The following is a 16,490-nucleotide window of genomic DNA, read 5'->3' as shown; positions in this document are numbered from 1 at the left end:
TACGCTCACATTACAACAATTATACAACATTTTATTAGCTTCGAAATAAGTCTAAACATTAACATGTCCGACGTTGTATGAATGATCTAGATAATTAATCCCCCATCTTGGAGAACTCAGCCCCTCACCTCTGGAGGGAATGTCAGAAATCTTATCCCACTAAAGGTCTTCAACTATATTTTACTAAAGCTCCTATTTATCTGTGAGCCTAGTAAGCATTTTATAATGAATCCTGTATGTTTTAACTTAATTCTTGTCAGTCTGCTGGTTGAGGGAGCAGCTGTCTTAAGTATCATTCATAGTCGGACGTAAAGATACGTAACGAGCGCCGGCACTCCTTGCGTTGTCGTTTTTTTCTCCCCCTCCGGCTCCAGTTTTTCCTTCCGTGCAGTCGACATTCACCGTCAGCCTGACGTGCACGTTCTCTACGTTGCCTGTAGTACCACTGGCGCCCTTTGGCAGTAAAGGAAAAAAAGTTTTCCTTGGGCCCTCTTTCTCCAAAGAAAGACCTACGTTCGTTGGTGAAAGTACTTGAGTAAATGTACTTAATTACCAATAGCCGACCGCCGATCCACGGTCTGTGACAAAATGAACCCAGCCATTCCCTAACACACACACACAAATAATATAGCACTGCACAGTGCAGTATGGGTCGAAACTCAAGTTTTGTAGACAATCATTGTTTTTGTTTGTGGACTTTTGTTTGTGGACTAGTTTGTGTCTTTTATTGCGTTGTTTTGGCTAGATGCTAATGCTCCATGTTAGCGATGTTGCCAGGTTTTGTGAGAGAAATAAGCAACCAGGTCTATGAAAACAAGCCCAAAAGAAGCGACTAGGCCACGTCACATGAAAATAGCAGATCTACAATATATATTTGAGAATCACTGGTTTAAATAATAATTGACCCAAATAAGCAACTACACTTTAGAAACAAGCCCAAATAAAACCGCAACCACCAAAGTTTGTTTACAAGCAACTTTACAGAAAAATAAGCCCAAAGTCGCCTATAATAAGCGGACATGGCAACACTTTTAGCAACATTTAAAGGCTCGCAACTGCCATCTAGTGGATTAATAGCTCAACATGATAATTCCTACGGATTTAACGTCAGCGACCTTGCATGTGTCCATAAAGAACGCAAGACATCCCTCACCCCCTGACGCACGTTAAAGACCCATCTAGGGACTTTGAACGGCCCTTTAATGTCAACAGGCACTCTTGCATAATATTAGAATGGGCTCTGTGGGAACAAAGAGCTCGGCCGGGTGTGGTGTTTTAGATTCACACCTATGACAATAGACAGGATACTTAGAAGTGTTATCTTGATTAACTCACTGCAGCTGGCAGTCACTGCCACTAGAATCCACTAGAAACTAGAATCTCCCAAATAGCAGCCTTTTTAGTGTCCTAATTACATGAAACATTTTAACAGTTCCTAGGTTCATAATGTATTAATATCATAGTTCACACGACAATTGAATTAAATACTGAATCAAGCAACTTAAAAACTGTCTGGGGAGCTCAGAAAAGCTCATTAAGACATTAAAATGACCCCCAACATGTTTGAAAGTGACAATAATGTGACCAGGCCCTCTGCGTATGGGCTGGTCAGGTGTGCATGATGTATAAGCAAAGCACTTTGGATAAAGGCGCCATAGACGCCTTAACAGACAACGTCACACTGATAAAAAACAGTATGCGTGCGCAGGCTGGCACCAAATGAACCCCACCGCTCATAACATGCAATGTAAAAGTGGTCACAGCCTCACGTGTAAAAATTCATCGCATCAAACTTTCAGATGCTGTTTTTCTTCCAGTGTGGAGGATGAATGTCAAGGATTTTTACTGTGATCTCTCGCTCTTGAAATATATAATCCTTGGTTTCTGTTGTGTGTAAACAATAATAATAATTCAAAGCAGTTGTCCCCCAAACCCCACCTCCAGTGGCTGTCATAAGAACGGAGGGAGCGCTCTGTGATCACGGCACCAGAACCTGCTCTTGCACGCGCAGCTGCAGCCCGTCAAGCCTAATTTATGCTCCGTCCCGCGAAGGTGTCGTGCGCAGAGAAAGGCTGAGAACAGCAGACCTCCAAGCTCACAACGGTCTCATCCGCGACGCGGTTGTGAACATGTATGTCAGCTTGTATGTCAGCTGTTCTCGGCGCGCAATACCGTTGCGGGGTGAAGTACATACAGTATGTCTCGTTAGGGCGCGCCTCACCAGCCAACACACAAGAGGAGGTTGAATGAACTGAAACCAGCGCACCCCAAAACAGCAGGTTTGGGGATCTGTTGGGAATTGATTACATGAAACAGTCACCTGCGCGTCCAGTCAATTTCAATTCAATTCAATGTTATTAAAGTGTCAAATCACAACAAGTTGTCTCAAGACACTTTACATGTAGAGAAGAGACCCGACATCCCACCCTGAGCAAGCAATTTTGCGACAGTGGCAACGAAAAACTCCCTCTTAACTGGAAGAAACGTCAGGCAGACCCTAGGCTCTAGGGTGGCGGCCTTCTGCCTCGACCGTGTCGGGGGAAAGAAGAGAGAGAGAGGGAGAGGGAGAGGAGAGACAGAAAGAGATACAGTACAAGTAGTGACAATAACAATAGTAGCAAATATAATAGTGTAAGATAGTAGTAATAGACCAATTGTTTGTAAACAAATAATTGGGTCTATTAGAATGCACCATTTACTGTTTGGATAGAAATAGGTATCATGTGCTTTCTATCACTAATAAAAACAGCATACAAATACACTATAGCACATGAACACTATAGCGTCCAGGGGCAAACAGTACGGCAAAAATACCCGATCTACAAAATCACAACTTGTATATCGGGTATTTTGGTACCAAAAGTAAAAGTACTAAAATGTTTGAAAACAAATGTAAAAAAAAACATAATAAAATAGGGCTTAGTCGTTAATGTATGTTTTATAATGTAATCATTTATATCTGCAAAGTAGCAACTAAAGTTTTCAAACAATTGCAGTGGAGTAAAAGTATAATATGTGCCTCTGAGGTGTAGTGGAGTAGAAGTTAACGTATAGACAATTGGAAATACTCCAGTAAAGTAAAAGCACCTCAAAATTGTACTTAAGTACAGCACTCGAGTAAATGTACTTGGTTACTTTACACAACTAGTGTCGAGTGGAAAAAAAAGGTATACAGGCCAAAAGACTGACCTGGCCGTCTGCACTTGGACAAACTGGTAGTTACTTTCTTTGTAAGTTAATTTACACAAAAACGTATTTTATTTTTTTAAAAGGGCAAAGTAATGCATTTAGGAATAGCTGATGCAACCCAGGCCAGGGAGCCCTGATAGCCGTGATGTTTCTTTAAAAAGGAAAGCCAGGCCTTTATAATAAATGATTGTGCTTTCATCTAGTCTGCTTTATCAGATAACACAGCCAGAGCCAAGGGGAGGTGTTCATTCACTACCATATAAAATATAGTCTCCTGACAGCAACCTACATCTGTCTCTGTCTCCGTTTAACGCATTAAGACCCGGAACGCATCTGTGTGTCATTCGTAGATTTCTTTGGGCTATTCAAAAATAGCAGATCTACGAGAGAGCTACGAGCTTGTAGATCTGCTATTTTTGAAAAATCGTGAAACTTTGTGCAAATCTTTGACTATATACATTTTTAACTCAAATCTTTGCTTCTGGCGGGTCCCTGGAACCAAATATTTTGAGATGGAAGGGGGGGGGGGGGGGGGGGGGGGGGGGGGCGCAGACGAATACATATCATTTTGGGGGACCTTGACATGAAAAATGTTTGAGAACCACTGATATTATAGCAACATAATATTTTTTTTTGTTCAAACTGTGATTTAGAAGACATTTGTAGAATCCACTAGAAGCAAAGATTTGAGTTACAAATGTTCGCTTTGAAAATGATATATATTCTAAGATTGGCACACATTTTCACGATAAAAAACAAACAAACAGCAGATCTACAACCTCATAGCGTGGCACCAAGTGACACGCTATGAGCTTGTAGATCTGCTACTTTTGAATATCCAAAGAAATCTAAAAACACACAGATGCGTTCCCGGTCTTAATGGGTTAATACTAGAGACACAGAGAGTGAGAGGGGGGGAGACAGAGGGAGAGATAGGAACAAAAAGAGAGAGACACAGAGAGAGAGAGAGAGAGAGAGAGAGAGAGAGAGAGAGAGAGAGAGAGAGAGAGAGAGAGAGAGGGAGGAGGGGGGGTTGGTGAGAGGGAGAAATAGAGAGAGGGTGCCAGGGAGGGAGAGATACAGAGAAAGAGAGAGAGGAGGGGAGGGGGAGAAGGAGAGACATGGATGCTAGGCAACAACGGTTCATGTGAGGTGAGTTACAAAGTAAGTGAAAGAAAGCGAGAGAACGGCAAGAAAGAACAAAGGACAGAGCAAAGGGCGAAACAGAGAGAGAGAGAGAGAGACCTTTAGAAGCCCCTTTGTTGAGTCACTCAAACCCAGAAAACAAAACACAATCACCAAACCAAAAGCACCATGACTCACTGAAAATAACTGGACTTACTTAACCCTCTGAACCATGCAACAAAAGTCATTACCTATATACTAAACAACTGACAATGAGAATGCAGAGTGAGAGAGGGAGAGAAAGAGAGACGTAGCTTTTTCTATGTGGTTTGGGGCTTCGTCCACATGCAAAAACATTTTCTTCCCTCTTTTTTTTATGTAAACTCTGTATTTGCGTTGCTGTGTATAGACAAGATAAACAGTTTCCGGGCCTTCTTTTCGTAGTATGTGATGTCTCCTCGTGCCGTTATCTCCTTCGTTTACATCAGTGTAGGGGTGTGCCGATATATAGTCGCGTGATATATCGCAATATTAAAATGTGACGATATGTATCGTCGTGACGTCATACTGTATCGGGGAAAAAATGGGGGGAAAAAAAGTTTTCCATTTATCATTTTTTTGGGGCGGCTAGTGAAAGTTAGAGTTCTTACTTCTTACTGTATGGTGTGTGTGATATGAAATGTGAGCTTACCCTAATCCCAGTAATCCTTAATCATATTCCATCATATTCAAGGGCTTTTGCAGAGAAATGAGACAGACTCCAGTCACTTTCAGTTTAGAGCACTGCAGAGGGCAGGAGTGTATGTCTGGGTCCAGTTGACGTTCGTTGACGCTCGTTAATGTTACATGCCAAAATGCATCAAGGCAATTATGTTTCTGCACTGCACATATACTGCCAATCCCGAGATATCTCGGGACATTAAATCCACCCGTTACCTGCGTATCCCGAGATATCTCGGGATCGTCTTTTAATGTGGTTTAATAACGAAAAAAAATTTTTTTTGGTACCATCCTTGATTTTTTTTTTCCCCATGACGCTTCTGACCCATCCTATGAGAAAATTTCCGACAACCGTTTCCGGTTCGTTTTTTATCTTGAAAATACAGTTTTTCCCTGGTTTTGGCTAAAGATCATAGTTTTCACACGGTTTAAAAAACGAATGGTAAGCTCCGGTTGTATTTTCTTGTCTTTGATCGACGAACGGTTATCCTCTTTGTGTTTAAAAACGATCTGATAGCCGATCGGAGGCTAAGCTAATCTAAGATGGCCGGTGGGGAAACGTCACAGCCACGTCACAGCCAAACGGACATGAGGTTTGCAGCCTCTTTGGGCCGCTGATATCACAGAAGAAGAAAAAGAAAAAAAAGTGTCAACATTATGAGGGCTCGTACGTCCGTCGTTGCTGTTTATAAACACCATCCGATCGCGGATTTTAATGGATATAATTTTTTTGTGAACGGTTCAAAAAGCTATAAAACTCAAAAACGCTGGCAGTGGGTGAGTACCTTATGAATAAACTCTGGCAGGGAATGTGTTAAATACACCTACATCTAATCTATAGCATCAAAGCCATAGATGTTTTACAAGTGACCCTCTCTGGCTTATAGATATTCTGTTCAAGCTGTTAATAACTAGGCTACACTTGGTTGGTAAAAGTCCAGATAACAAGACTAAGGATAATTCCTTTTAACAGGTCGTTCATGAAAGTCCTTACGGTCTTGTTTCCAATGAGAACCTGTGAGCAATTAGGGGTTAAGAGTCTTGCTCAGGGACAAATTTCATTTCATCGACACATATGCTGACCTGGCCTGGAATTGAACCTGGAGCAACAAGGGCCTCTGGCTCCCTAGGCGTGCTCACTAACCATTCAGCTATGGCCGCCCCCTGTATGAATATGACTATGATTTTAGTGGAATTTATATCTATGCAGTATCTACATTATATTTGGTATTAGTGTCCATATGTCCTCTGAAACAAAGGGGGTTATAGTGAAAACTTAATTGACTTGTTCCTTAAGCTTGTATAATCCTCCTATAATTTGAGTAACCTCTGTCCGTCCGTCCGTTTGTCTGTCGTGTGTCTGTAGTGGTGTAGTGGTGAATGTAGTGGTGAAGCTACCCGGTTCTCCTCAGTGGCTGGAGCAATTGCTCTGATTTTGCACACAGCCATTGCCCATTACCATCTGAACTTAACTGTGAAGCCCGTTTTTCAATTTCATCAAATCTCAGCTTCTTATTAGCGTTTATGTGTCAAACAATTACATTACATTACATTACATTACAGTCATTTAGCAGACGCTTTTATCCAAAGCGACTTACAATAAGTGCGATCAACAAAGGTAGGGAACGAAAGCTACTAATCACCAGAGGTTATAAGTGCAAACAATGTCGCCTGCCGGGTTGCCAGATCATGTGCGCATATCCCCCCACGGATGCGTCGACCGGGTATGGTCTAGTTGTATTTATTTTTGCGTGTAAAACACTTTTTACGTGTTTTATAAATAAAGCACTTTTAAACTGAAGATGATGGCCAATGTTGATGATAATAAATACATTAAAATAAATATTGTATCGATATCGTGAGCCCAATATCGTGTATTGTATCGTGAAATGTATGTATCGGCTCACCCCTTCTTTCCGTAGGCGGACGAGTGAAGACGGAGCGCTTGTTTTACAGACCCGTCCTCCCGCTGAAAGGAATTTTGCATAGCGGACATGGATAAAATAGTCACTATTCCACCAAATTGAGGACCAGACGTCACAGATTTTGTATCGGTAGAGGACTACAGCAAGGCTACGCAAAAGATGGATAGAGAGAACGTTACGTTACGAACTGGGAGGCAAACTGGAGCCCTGACAGAATGCACTAAAATCAACGAGAGCCAGGCGGACAAGTGTGATGACCCCTTCACTACATGTGTGGTCATGTGTTTGTTCTGTCTTTGGTTTGCATTTGGTCCTAGTGATAGGTTATTTTTTGTCCTGTGTAGGAGGAGAGGGCCAGCCTGCCAGGGTTGTGTCTATGGGACGAGATACACCCGACTCCACTCGTCCCTGGATTTAAACAGGCTGGCCAAAGTCTCTCTCTCTCTCTCTCTCTCTCTCTCTCTCTCTCTCTCTCTCTCTCTCTCTCTCTCTCTCTCTCTCTCTCTCTCTCTCTCTCTCTCTCTCTCTCTCTCTCTCTCTCTCTCTCTCTCTCTCTCTCTCTCTCTCTCTCTCTCTCTCTCTCTCTCTCTCTCTCTCTCTCTCTCTCTCTCTCTCTCTCTGCAACAGTTTTGTTGCTGACTACGCACACAAAGTTGTATATCGTTGCAAAGTTTGTTGTTTTTAGTTAAAATAAAATAACTTTTTAGTTAAATCCTGTGTGTCGTCTCCCACTTTTGTCATGATTTGAGTCAGTTCATGACACAAGTGCATGAGCTTGTAGATCTGCTATTTTTGGGGAAAAAACGTGGATTTTTTTTGCAAATCTTTGAATATAGAATAGCAGATACAAGCTCAAGGGCACTCGGTGCCGCGCTATGAGCTTGTATATCTGCCATTTCTTCATATCCCAAAGAAATCTAAAAATGACACAGATTCTTTCCCAGTCTAAATGGGATAAACACAATATTTGAAAATGATGGCAAACTTAGTCAACAGGAAAATGCAAGTCAGACAGAGAGACATAATTAATATACATTGTTCTTAGGGAGGTGAATCCTCTGCTATCTCAAGGTTCCATTCGATTCAGAAAATCGATTCTCAATTCAACAACACACACACACACACACACACACACACACACACACACACACACACACACACACACACACACACACACACACACACACACACACACACACACACACACACACACACACACACACACACACACACACACACACACACACACACACACCCCTCCCTCTGCTGTGATGAACTGAAAGTGAGTGTGGATCTACAAGCTCACAACGTGTTGCATCGCAACATGTTTTGTTTTTGTAGATCTGCTATTTTCAAATAGCCTAGGTATAAAATCAGGCTAAAGTGGTTATAATGTATGTTTTAAGATATAATAATTTATCTCTGGAAAGTAACTAGTAACTAAAGTTTTCAAATAATTGTTTGAGTAAAGTAAAAGTACAATATTTGCCTCTGAGATGTAGTGGAGTAGAAGGAAAAGTACTGAAAATTGGAAATACCTCATAATTGTACTTAAGTACAGTACTTGAGTAAATGTACTTTGTTACTTTTCACCACTGACAAATGGTCTACTGATGACGTCAGGGATCTCCATATACAGGCATAGAAGGGTTGTACGGAGATGTGATGAGATGTCACGATGCGACGTGTTGAGAGCTTGTAGATCGACTATTTTCAAACATTTGAGTACTTTTACTTTTACCTCAAGTCACCTTTTGAAAACAGGCCTTTTTACTTGTAACAGAGTATTTTTATATTGTGGTATCGGTGCTTTTACTTAAGTAAAATATCCGAGTACTTCTTCCACCACTGGTAGAGTCACAGCATGGAACAGATGTTGACCTCAGTATATACAGTGAACATGCTGACCATCCTCTCAACACGAGTCCTTGGCTTTCAAAGTCACAATGTTGCTTTCTATTCAGTGCTGATCTCACAGTCACACTTTCAGAGGAGGGTTGGGATCTGGAACCAGAACCGGGCGGTTTTATCACGCTGTCAGAGCTGGTGTGTGGACTTCACTTCTGCTTCCTCTATTCCAGGGGTGATGCAACTTTGATGATGGAGAAGGCCACTATATTTCCACACTCACTCCAGAGGGCCACATTGCATATACTGTCAGACAGACACCTCTTATCTCTGTATTTTATCTGTACTTTTTGGTAAATTAATGCCGTACTTCGCCATTCTACAGTATGTCACACAAAAGTAGCAAAAATAGCCCATTTACCAGCTTTGAGCTTGTAGATTTGCTATTTTCAAACATTTCAGTTCTTTTACTTTTTGTACTTTAAAGGTAGGGTAAGTGATTTGCTTTGGTTAAAATAAGTGTTAAATAGCTCTATATTCTGATAGTACTCATTGCTATAGAGTGTTTGTTCAGTAAAAGGAGTCTCTTTGTCTCTCCAGCTCTTTATTAAACAGAAAATGCATTTTCGTTTCAGTTTCAGTTTCATTTCCAATTTTATCCAACCAGGACAGAGAACTCAATCAGGATATTAATTTAACAAGTGAAATTGGAAGTAATGACACTAAGAAATGAGCAGGCAAAATTGGAACTGGAACACTATACAAATTAAGCTTAAAAATGGCTACTTTCTCCTGATTGGCTGAGATTTTGACACCTACCGAAAAATGTATTTTCTGTTTATTAAAGAGCTGGAGAGACAGGGAGACATCTGTTACTGAACAAACACTCTATAGCAATGATTACTATCAGAATATAGTGCTTTAACCTTTTAACAAAATACTTTTTGTTTTAACCAAAAAATATCACTTACCCTACCTTTAAGTACATTTTGATAGAATACTTTTATTCAGGTAAATTTTGAATTCCAGACTTTTACTTGTAAAAGGGTACTTTTAACATTGCAACATTGCATTTCAACTCTTCCTTTATAAGCAAAGTTTAGAGCTCATCACACAAAGAAGAATTTCACCCAAAATGCTGCTAGCCCTGCGTCCTGCGTCTCTGACGCACAGTTTTAATAAAGGACGCATTAAACCAACCATCACGGCATCCATGGGACGCATACAACCAAAGCGAGCCGCGAGCCACGCAGCCGTGCTCCAAAGCGAGCCACGCTCCAAAGCGAGCCACGCACCAAAGTGAGCCGCGCACCAAACCGAGCACCCGAGCCGCGCACCAAACCGAGCACCAAAGTGAGCTGCGAGCCGCGCACCAAACCGAGCCGTGCACCAAAGTGAGCCGCGCACCAAACCGAGCTGCGAGCCGCGCACCAAACCGAGTCGCGAGCCGCGCACCAAACCGAGCCGTGCACCAAAGCGAGCCACGAGCCGAAACACTGACGCGCGACACATTGTTTTCAGATCGTTATTTTCGGTCCGACACAAGCATAAATCATTTGAAGGGAATCCCACATTTTAAGAAGAAAACACCAGAGCAATAAATACTGCCGCAAACATCTACTTTTCTTAAACAAATATCTCTGTTCCGTTTACATTCTCTTCCCCTTCCACAAAGTGTTGTTGTTCTTTAGTTCCTATCTATCTCTGCTCCTATGAAGTGTACATTATCTTTTTCATATTATTATTATGAACTTTATATCGTAGTTTGTACCCTGTATTCTGAGTTTGTGACTACAACAAGTAGCATAATAGAATGTACATTAGGACAGTGGTTCTCAACCTGTGGGTCGGGACCCCCAGGGGGGTCCCCACATGATTTTGGGGGGGTCCCCAGATGACAGTGAAGTCACAATTTAAGGATTTTTAATACCTCAAGAAAGAAAAGAAAAAAGACTATTACTGCATCAAAGCTAATCAACAAACTATACTATAAATACAGGCAAAATTGTGAAATAATATAAGAAAGAGGCGATCTACAAGCAAGGCGTTGTGTGAGCTTGTAGATCGGATTTACAAAAAAAAGAATACAACCTTGTAGATCTGCTATTTTCACAATATGTATCTGTGGAACTGAGTCAAACTAAATTAAATGGCTCAACTCCTAATTCCAAGTGCTTCCCCAGTTCAAATATGATTATTTTGGGGAGTCACTGCCTGAAAAGGTTGAGATCCAGTCCACTGCATTAGGATATAATGTACACAGTCACACACACACACACACACACACATAGAAGATATGGAGATTGGAGATCAAAGAAAACGATAGAAGGGGGGGACGGGGGGGGGACGTGTAATTGGGGACCCATAAAATGTTTCTGGGACCCATTTGAATGACCACCTGTGGGTCCCGGGACCCATTACATTGAAAAACTAGCAACATCACTGCTCTTTCACCTTGTGTGATGTGATAAAGATGAATTGGTTGATTGATAGTGTTGCTTGGCAGGAACTGATCTTGCCGACAAGCACCACCATCCTGCCATGCACTATAGGGAACGGGCGTAGTGACGTCAGAGTTAAGATTCGCCGTTAACCCCACCCACTTTCAACGCTATTTTCTATGACCAGTTTGACCGGCTGCCACGTCAGTCTGTCTGTAGTCATATGCTTCTTGTTGAGCAAGCAGCACGTGTAGACAGTGTACACATTATCTTCCATCTCGCTTCTATCTCTAAATTGTCTGTCGCTCTAATTTAGCAATGGTACGACAGTGCTGCGTTGTCGGATGCAATAGCAAGTGTTCAGACGTTGGAGTTCAAATGTATGGATTTCCAACCTGGAAGCTACACAGATAACTATGCTCACCAGTGTTATGTTGTTTGCACATCAAGCTGGTTTATGAGAGACAACTCAGGTCCCGTTCACTTACTCAATGATTAATGAATGAATAATATAATAATTGTAATAATACTTAGCTAATAATAATAACAATATACAAATAATCAGCCCTCAATATGACTCTACATTTTATTTCGGTTTACACAACTAAGCAACAAAAAGTTGTTTTTTTCAGGTAAACCAGCCTGACTGGGCACCAATAACTCTGTTGTAGTGTATGCGTTCAGGACCCCTTCGTGAGTAACTGTCAGTGTTGTTGTTACGCTCTGTTGCTACAGTGGGCATAGAACATGTCGACCGGAACTACGTCATTCTGGGCCTGGCTCCGCCCTAAGCCTGTTCCCTATATCGTCGCAGTCAAGCAGAAGTCTTGTATCTCCATGTTTTGACTTTTTAGGGTTTTCAACAAAAAAATAATAATCCTACTTTATCATACAAGAATGTCGCACAAAAGTAGTGAAAATCTACTATTTTCACTATTTTAAATCATTTAACTTACAAGGTTTCCAACGACAGCAACGATATATTAAAATGGTGTAAATGATATTTGATGTACAAAATGTATACAAAATAAATTAAAGTTGTTGTTTTTGTTTTGTTAAAATGTTAAAGCTCTATAATACAGTATTCAGATAGCAATTCTTTCTAGAGTGTTTGTTTGGTAACAGGGGGTTTCCCCATCTCTCCAGCTCTTTAGTAAACAGAGGGATACCAATTTCAGTCAGCCAATCAGGAGAGAGAAGTCCACAAAGATCACTTTTCGGCTTCAATTTTACAGTTGTTCCAGTTCCAATTGTGTTTGCTTTTTTTCCTTCGCTTCCAATTCCACTTGTTTATTCTCTATGAGTTCTGTGCGTGCAGTGGTGGAAAGTAACTAAGTACATATACTCAAGTACTGTACTTAAGTACAATTTTGAGGTACTTTGTCTTTACCGGAGTATTTCCAATTGTCTATACATTTACTCTACATCTCAGAGGCATATATTGTACTTTTGCTCCACTACAATTATTTGAAAACTTTAGTTACTTTGCAGATATAAATATATTACATTATAAAAAATACATTAACCACTTTAGCCCTATTTTATCCAATCAAGCTTTATTTATATAGCACGTTTACAAACAGGCAAGCTTTATACCTAGGCTATTTGAAAATAGCCGATCTACAAGCTCACAACGTGTCGCTTCGCGGCGCGTTGTGAGCTTGTAGATCGGCTATTTTCAAACTTTTCAGTACTTTTACTTTTGGTACTTTAAGTACATTTTGATAGAATACTTTTGTACTTTTACGCAAGTAAATTCTGAATTCCAGACTTTTACTTGTAACAGAGTACAACTAACATTGCAGTATTGGTACTTTTACTTAAGTAAAACATTTGAGTGCTTTTTCCACCCCTGAGTGAATAAGTCCTGGTGTCAAGCATAATAGCATAACGTCAATGTCAGCGTGGACTTTGCATGAAGGTCAAAGTCCTCCATACTAAATCCATTCCTCTGTCACCAATTAGCCTGTTTGCCTGTTCAAACAGTCTGTCTCCTGTTTTATCTGCTGATGGCAGGGCTGTTTCCTGCACTGTTGTTGTTGTTGTGAGGCCAGTCTCTTGTCTGGTCATGCAAATGATCCTATTACAAACCGGGAAAGCATCCGTGTCATTTTCAGTGGTGGAAAAAGTACTCAGATATTTTACTTAAGAAAAAGTATCAATACTGCAATGTAGAATTACTCTGTAGAAGTCCGGATTTCAAAATTTACTTGAGTAAAAGTGCAAAAGTATTGGCATCAAAAGTAAAAGTACTAAAAATGTTTTGAAAATGGCAAATCTACAAGCTTGCGACGCGTTGTGAGCTTGTAGATAGGCTATTTTCAAATAGCCTAGGTATAAAATAGGGCTAAAGTGGTTAATATATGTTTTATAATGTAATAATTGAATCTGCAAAGTAACTAGTAACTAAAAGTTTTCAAATCATTGTAGTGGAGTAAAAGTACAATATTTGCCTCTGAGATAGTGGAGTAGAAGTAAAAGTACTGAAATTTGGAAATACTGCAGTAAAGTAAAAGTACTTAAGTACAGTACTTGAGTAAATGTACTTATTAACTTTACACCACTGTGTCATTTTAGATTCATCTATATAAATGTATGTATTTAGAACATCAGTTTGGAGCAGAGGTTCTCAAAAATAGCAGATATACAAGCTCACAGCGCGTCACTTTGTGCCGTGCTGCGAGCTTGTACATCTGCTATTTTTTGAAAAATAATGTCATGCACATTATTATTTTTGAAAAATCTTGAACGTGTTTGAAAAATCTTGAACATTTTTGGATTTTTTTTTACACATATATCGTCTCTTCTGGCGGTCCCCGGCACAAAACAATTTTTACTTAAGTACAGTACTTGAGTAAATGTGGTTTAATTGATTGATTGAATACTTTATTTAGAAATTTGCAGAAAAAAGCACATGAAAGTGCAGTTTAAGTACAAGGTCAACTAAATAGGATTGAAAAGCCCATGAAAGCCTAATGGCTTGTTTCAAATGGGGTCCGCATAGACAAAATGCAGTGGTGTATAGTAACAATTAAGTACATTTACTCAAGTACTGTACTAGAGTAACATTTTGAGGTACCGGAGTATTTCCAATAATCTTTCTTTTACTTCTACTCCACTACATCTCAGAGGCAAATATTGTACTTTTACTCCACTACAATTATTTGAAAACTTGTTACTAGTTACTTTACAGATATAAATGCTTACATTATAAAACATACATTAACCACTTAAGCCTTATTTTATTACCTAGGCTATTTGAAAAATAGCCGATCTGCAAGCTCATGACGCGTTGTGAGCTTGTAGATCTGCTATTTTCAAACATTTTAGTACTTTTACTTTTGGTACTTTATGTACATTTTGATACCAATACGTATGTACTTTTACTCAAGTAACATTTCGAATTCGGGACTTTTACTTATAACAGAGTACTTCTACAACATATCAGTATTGATACGTTTATTTAAAGTAGAACGTTCGAGTACTTTTTCCACCACTGAAGAAAAAAAAAGTCGAACCAGCCAGGACTCGAACCTGGAATCTTCTGCTCCGTAGGCAGACGCGTTATCCATTGCGCCACTGGTCCGCTGATTGTATTCCATGGCTACTTTGAATTAAGCGTATAACCCAACACGATATATAAACCTGTACGCAACTATTGACAGTAACACAACGTCAAAACAAACAGAGAAAAGAATGGAAAAGAAAGAAACATCATGTATGTGTCACCTCTTTGATGGCGCAGTACTGTGCCACAGGGGACCATGGTGGTTGTCGCCGCCGGTAGAAGTAACTCAGCGCGATGAACAGAGTCGAGCCCAGGGCAGCCACCACGGCGGTGAGAGCGACGCTGGCGTGCCGGAGGAGAAGCATGTGTGAGCGGCGTACCGGAGCGCGAGCGACCGCTGCCTGGAGGCTCTCTGGCTGTGACTGGAGACTCTCACACTGCTGCTGCTACACGCAAGGCTGTGACTCATATATTTCTGTGACTTCAAGAGGTAGCGAGCAGCGTGAGCGTTGCCATTTTTTGCGTGAGAAATAAGCAACCGAGTCTAGGAAAACAAGCATCTTTTTTTAAAGTAAAAGTATCTACACTGCAGTGTAGAAATACTGTTACAAGTAAAAGTCAGGTAATCAAAATTGACTTGAGTAAAAGTAGGCCTACAAAAGTACTGGCATCAAAATGTACTTGAAGTACCAAAAGTAAAAGTACTCATTCTCATTGTGCAGAATGTCCCATTTCACAAGTTCATAATGTATGCAAATCTTTTGAAAATAGCAGATCCAAACAAAGATTTAGAGTAAAGCACAATATTTTTCTCTGAGAAGTAGTGGAGTAGAAGTAAAAGTATTGAAAATGGGGAATAGCCTACTCCAGGAAAGCAAACATTTCTCAAAAAGTGTACTTAAAGGTAGTAGTCCAGGGGCCAAGCCATATTTTGGTACCACCTAAGGTGACCGTAAAGTTTTTGTATTTTTGTCTTCCTACATGTCTCTAGTTTATATTTTGGTATGATAACTCTTCCAATCTTGTAGCTTAATGGCAGTTATCACTACCTACCGGCTAATGTATCCGGTAGGAGACACAAAGTAGAATCTTTCTGTCTCCTACACCCGGGCATCAAATTATTGCGACAAAAAACAAAATATATCCATGTATTCAAGGCTTCATGGGGTGTGCAATTGATAGAAAATAAATAATTTTTTGGGTGAACTCCTCTTTAAGTTTCCCAGGGGGACTCTCTACCCATTCAGCTATGACCACCCTAGACCGAAGGAGGGTAAACTTTTACAAGCTTATGGAAAGCAGTCTTTTTGCAAACACCAAAAATCTGAGAAGTTATCAATTGCACACCCCATGAAGCCTTGAATACATGGATATATTTCGTTTTTTGTCGTAATAATTTGATGCCCGGGTGTAGGAGACACAAAGATTCTACTTTGTGTCTCCTACCGGATACATTAGCCAGTAGGTAGTGATAACTGCCATTAAGCTACAAGATTGGAAGGGTTATCATACCAAAATATAAACTAGAGACATGTAGGAAGACAAAAATACAAAAACTTTACGGTCACCTTAGGTGGTACCAATTTGTGAAAATATCAGTGTTGGCCCCTGGACTATAGGGTAAGTGATATTTTTTGGTATTTTTTTTATTTTTTTTTCAAAAGGTTAAAGTACTATATTGTGATAGTAATCATTGCTACAGAGCGTTTGTTCGGTCACAGGGGTCTCTCCAGC

At 40.3% G+C, this 16,490-nt stretch overlaps 1 protein-coding gene across 2 annotated transcripts in view; it reads right to left on the bottom strand.

The window, feature by feature from the left end:
* arl10 (ADP-ribosylation factor-like 10) overlaps window positions 1–15,196 on the bottom strand; it is a 152,867-nt gene extending 137,671 nt beyond the window's left edge. For both annotated transcript variants that reach the window (XR_014601967.1, XM_084074522.1), the window contains exon 1: window positions 14,978–15,196. Coding sequence is in view for 1 of the 2 variants with exons in the window: in XM_084074522.1 (XP_083930648.1) it covers window positions 14,978–15,121 (144 nt within the window). In the remaining variant the exon portion in view is untranslated. The remainder of the gene's footprint in view (window positions 1–14,977) is intronic.
* Window positions 15,197–16,490: the final 1,294 nt, after the last annotated feature.

Source organism: Gymnoscopelus microlampas, assembly GCF_963454915.1.
Source record: "Gymnoscopelus microlampas genome assembly, chromosome: 12".
Lineage (NCBI taxonomy): Eukaryota > Metazoa > Chordata > Actinopteri > Myctophiformes > Myctophidae > Gymnoscopelus > Gymnoscopelus microlampas.
This window is presented reverse-complemented; position numbering and strand designations above follow the sequence as displayed.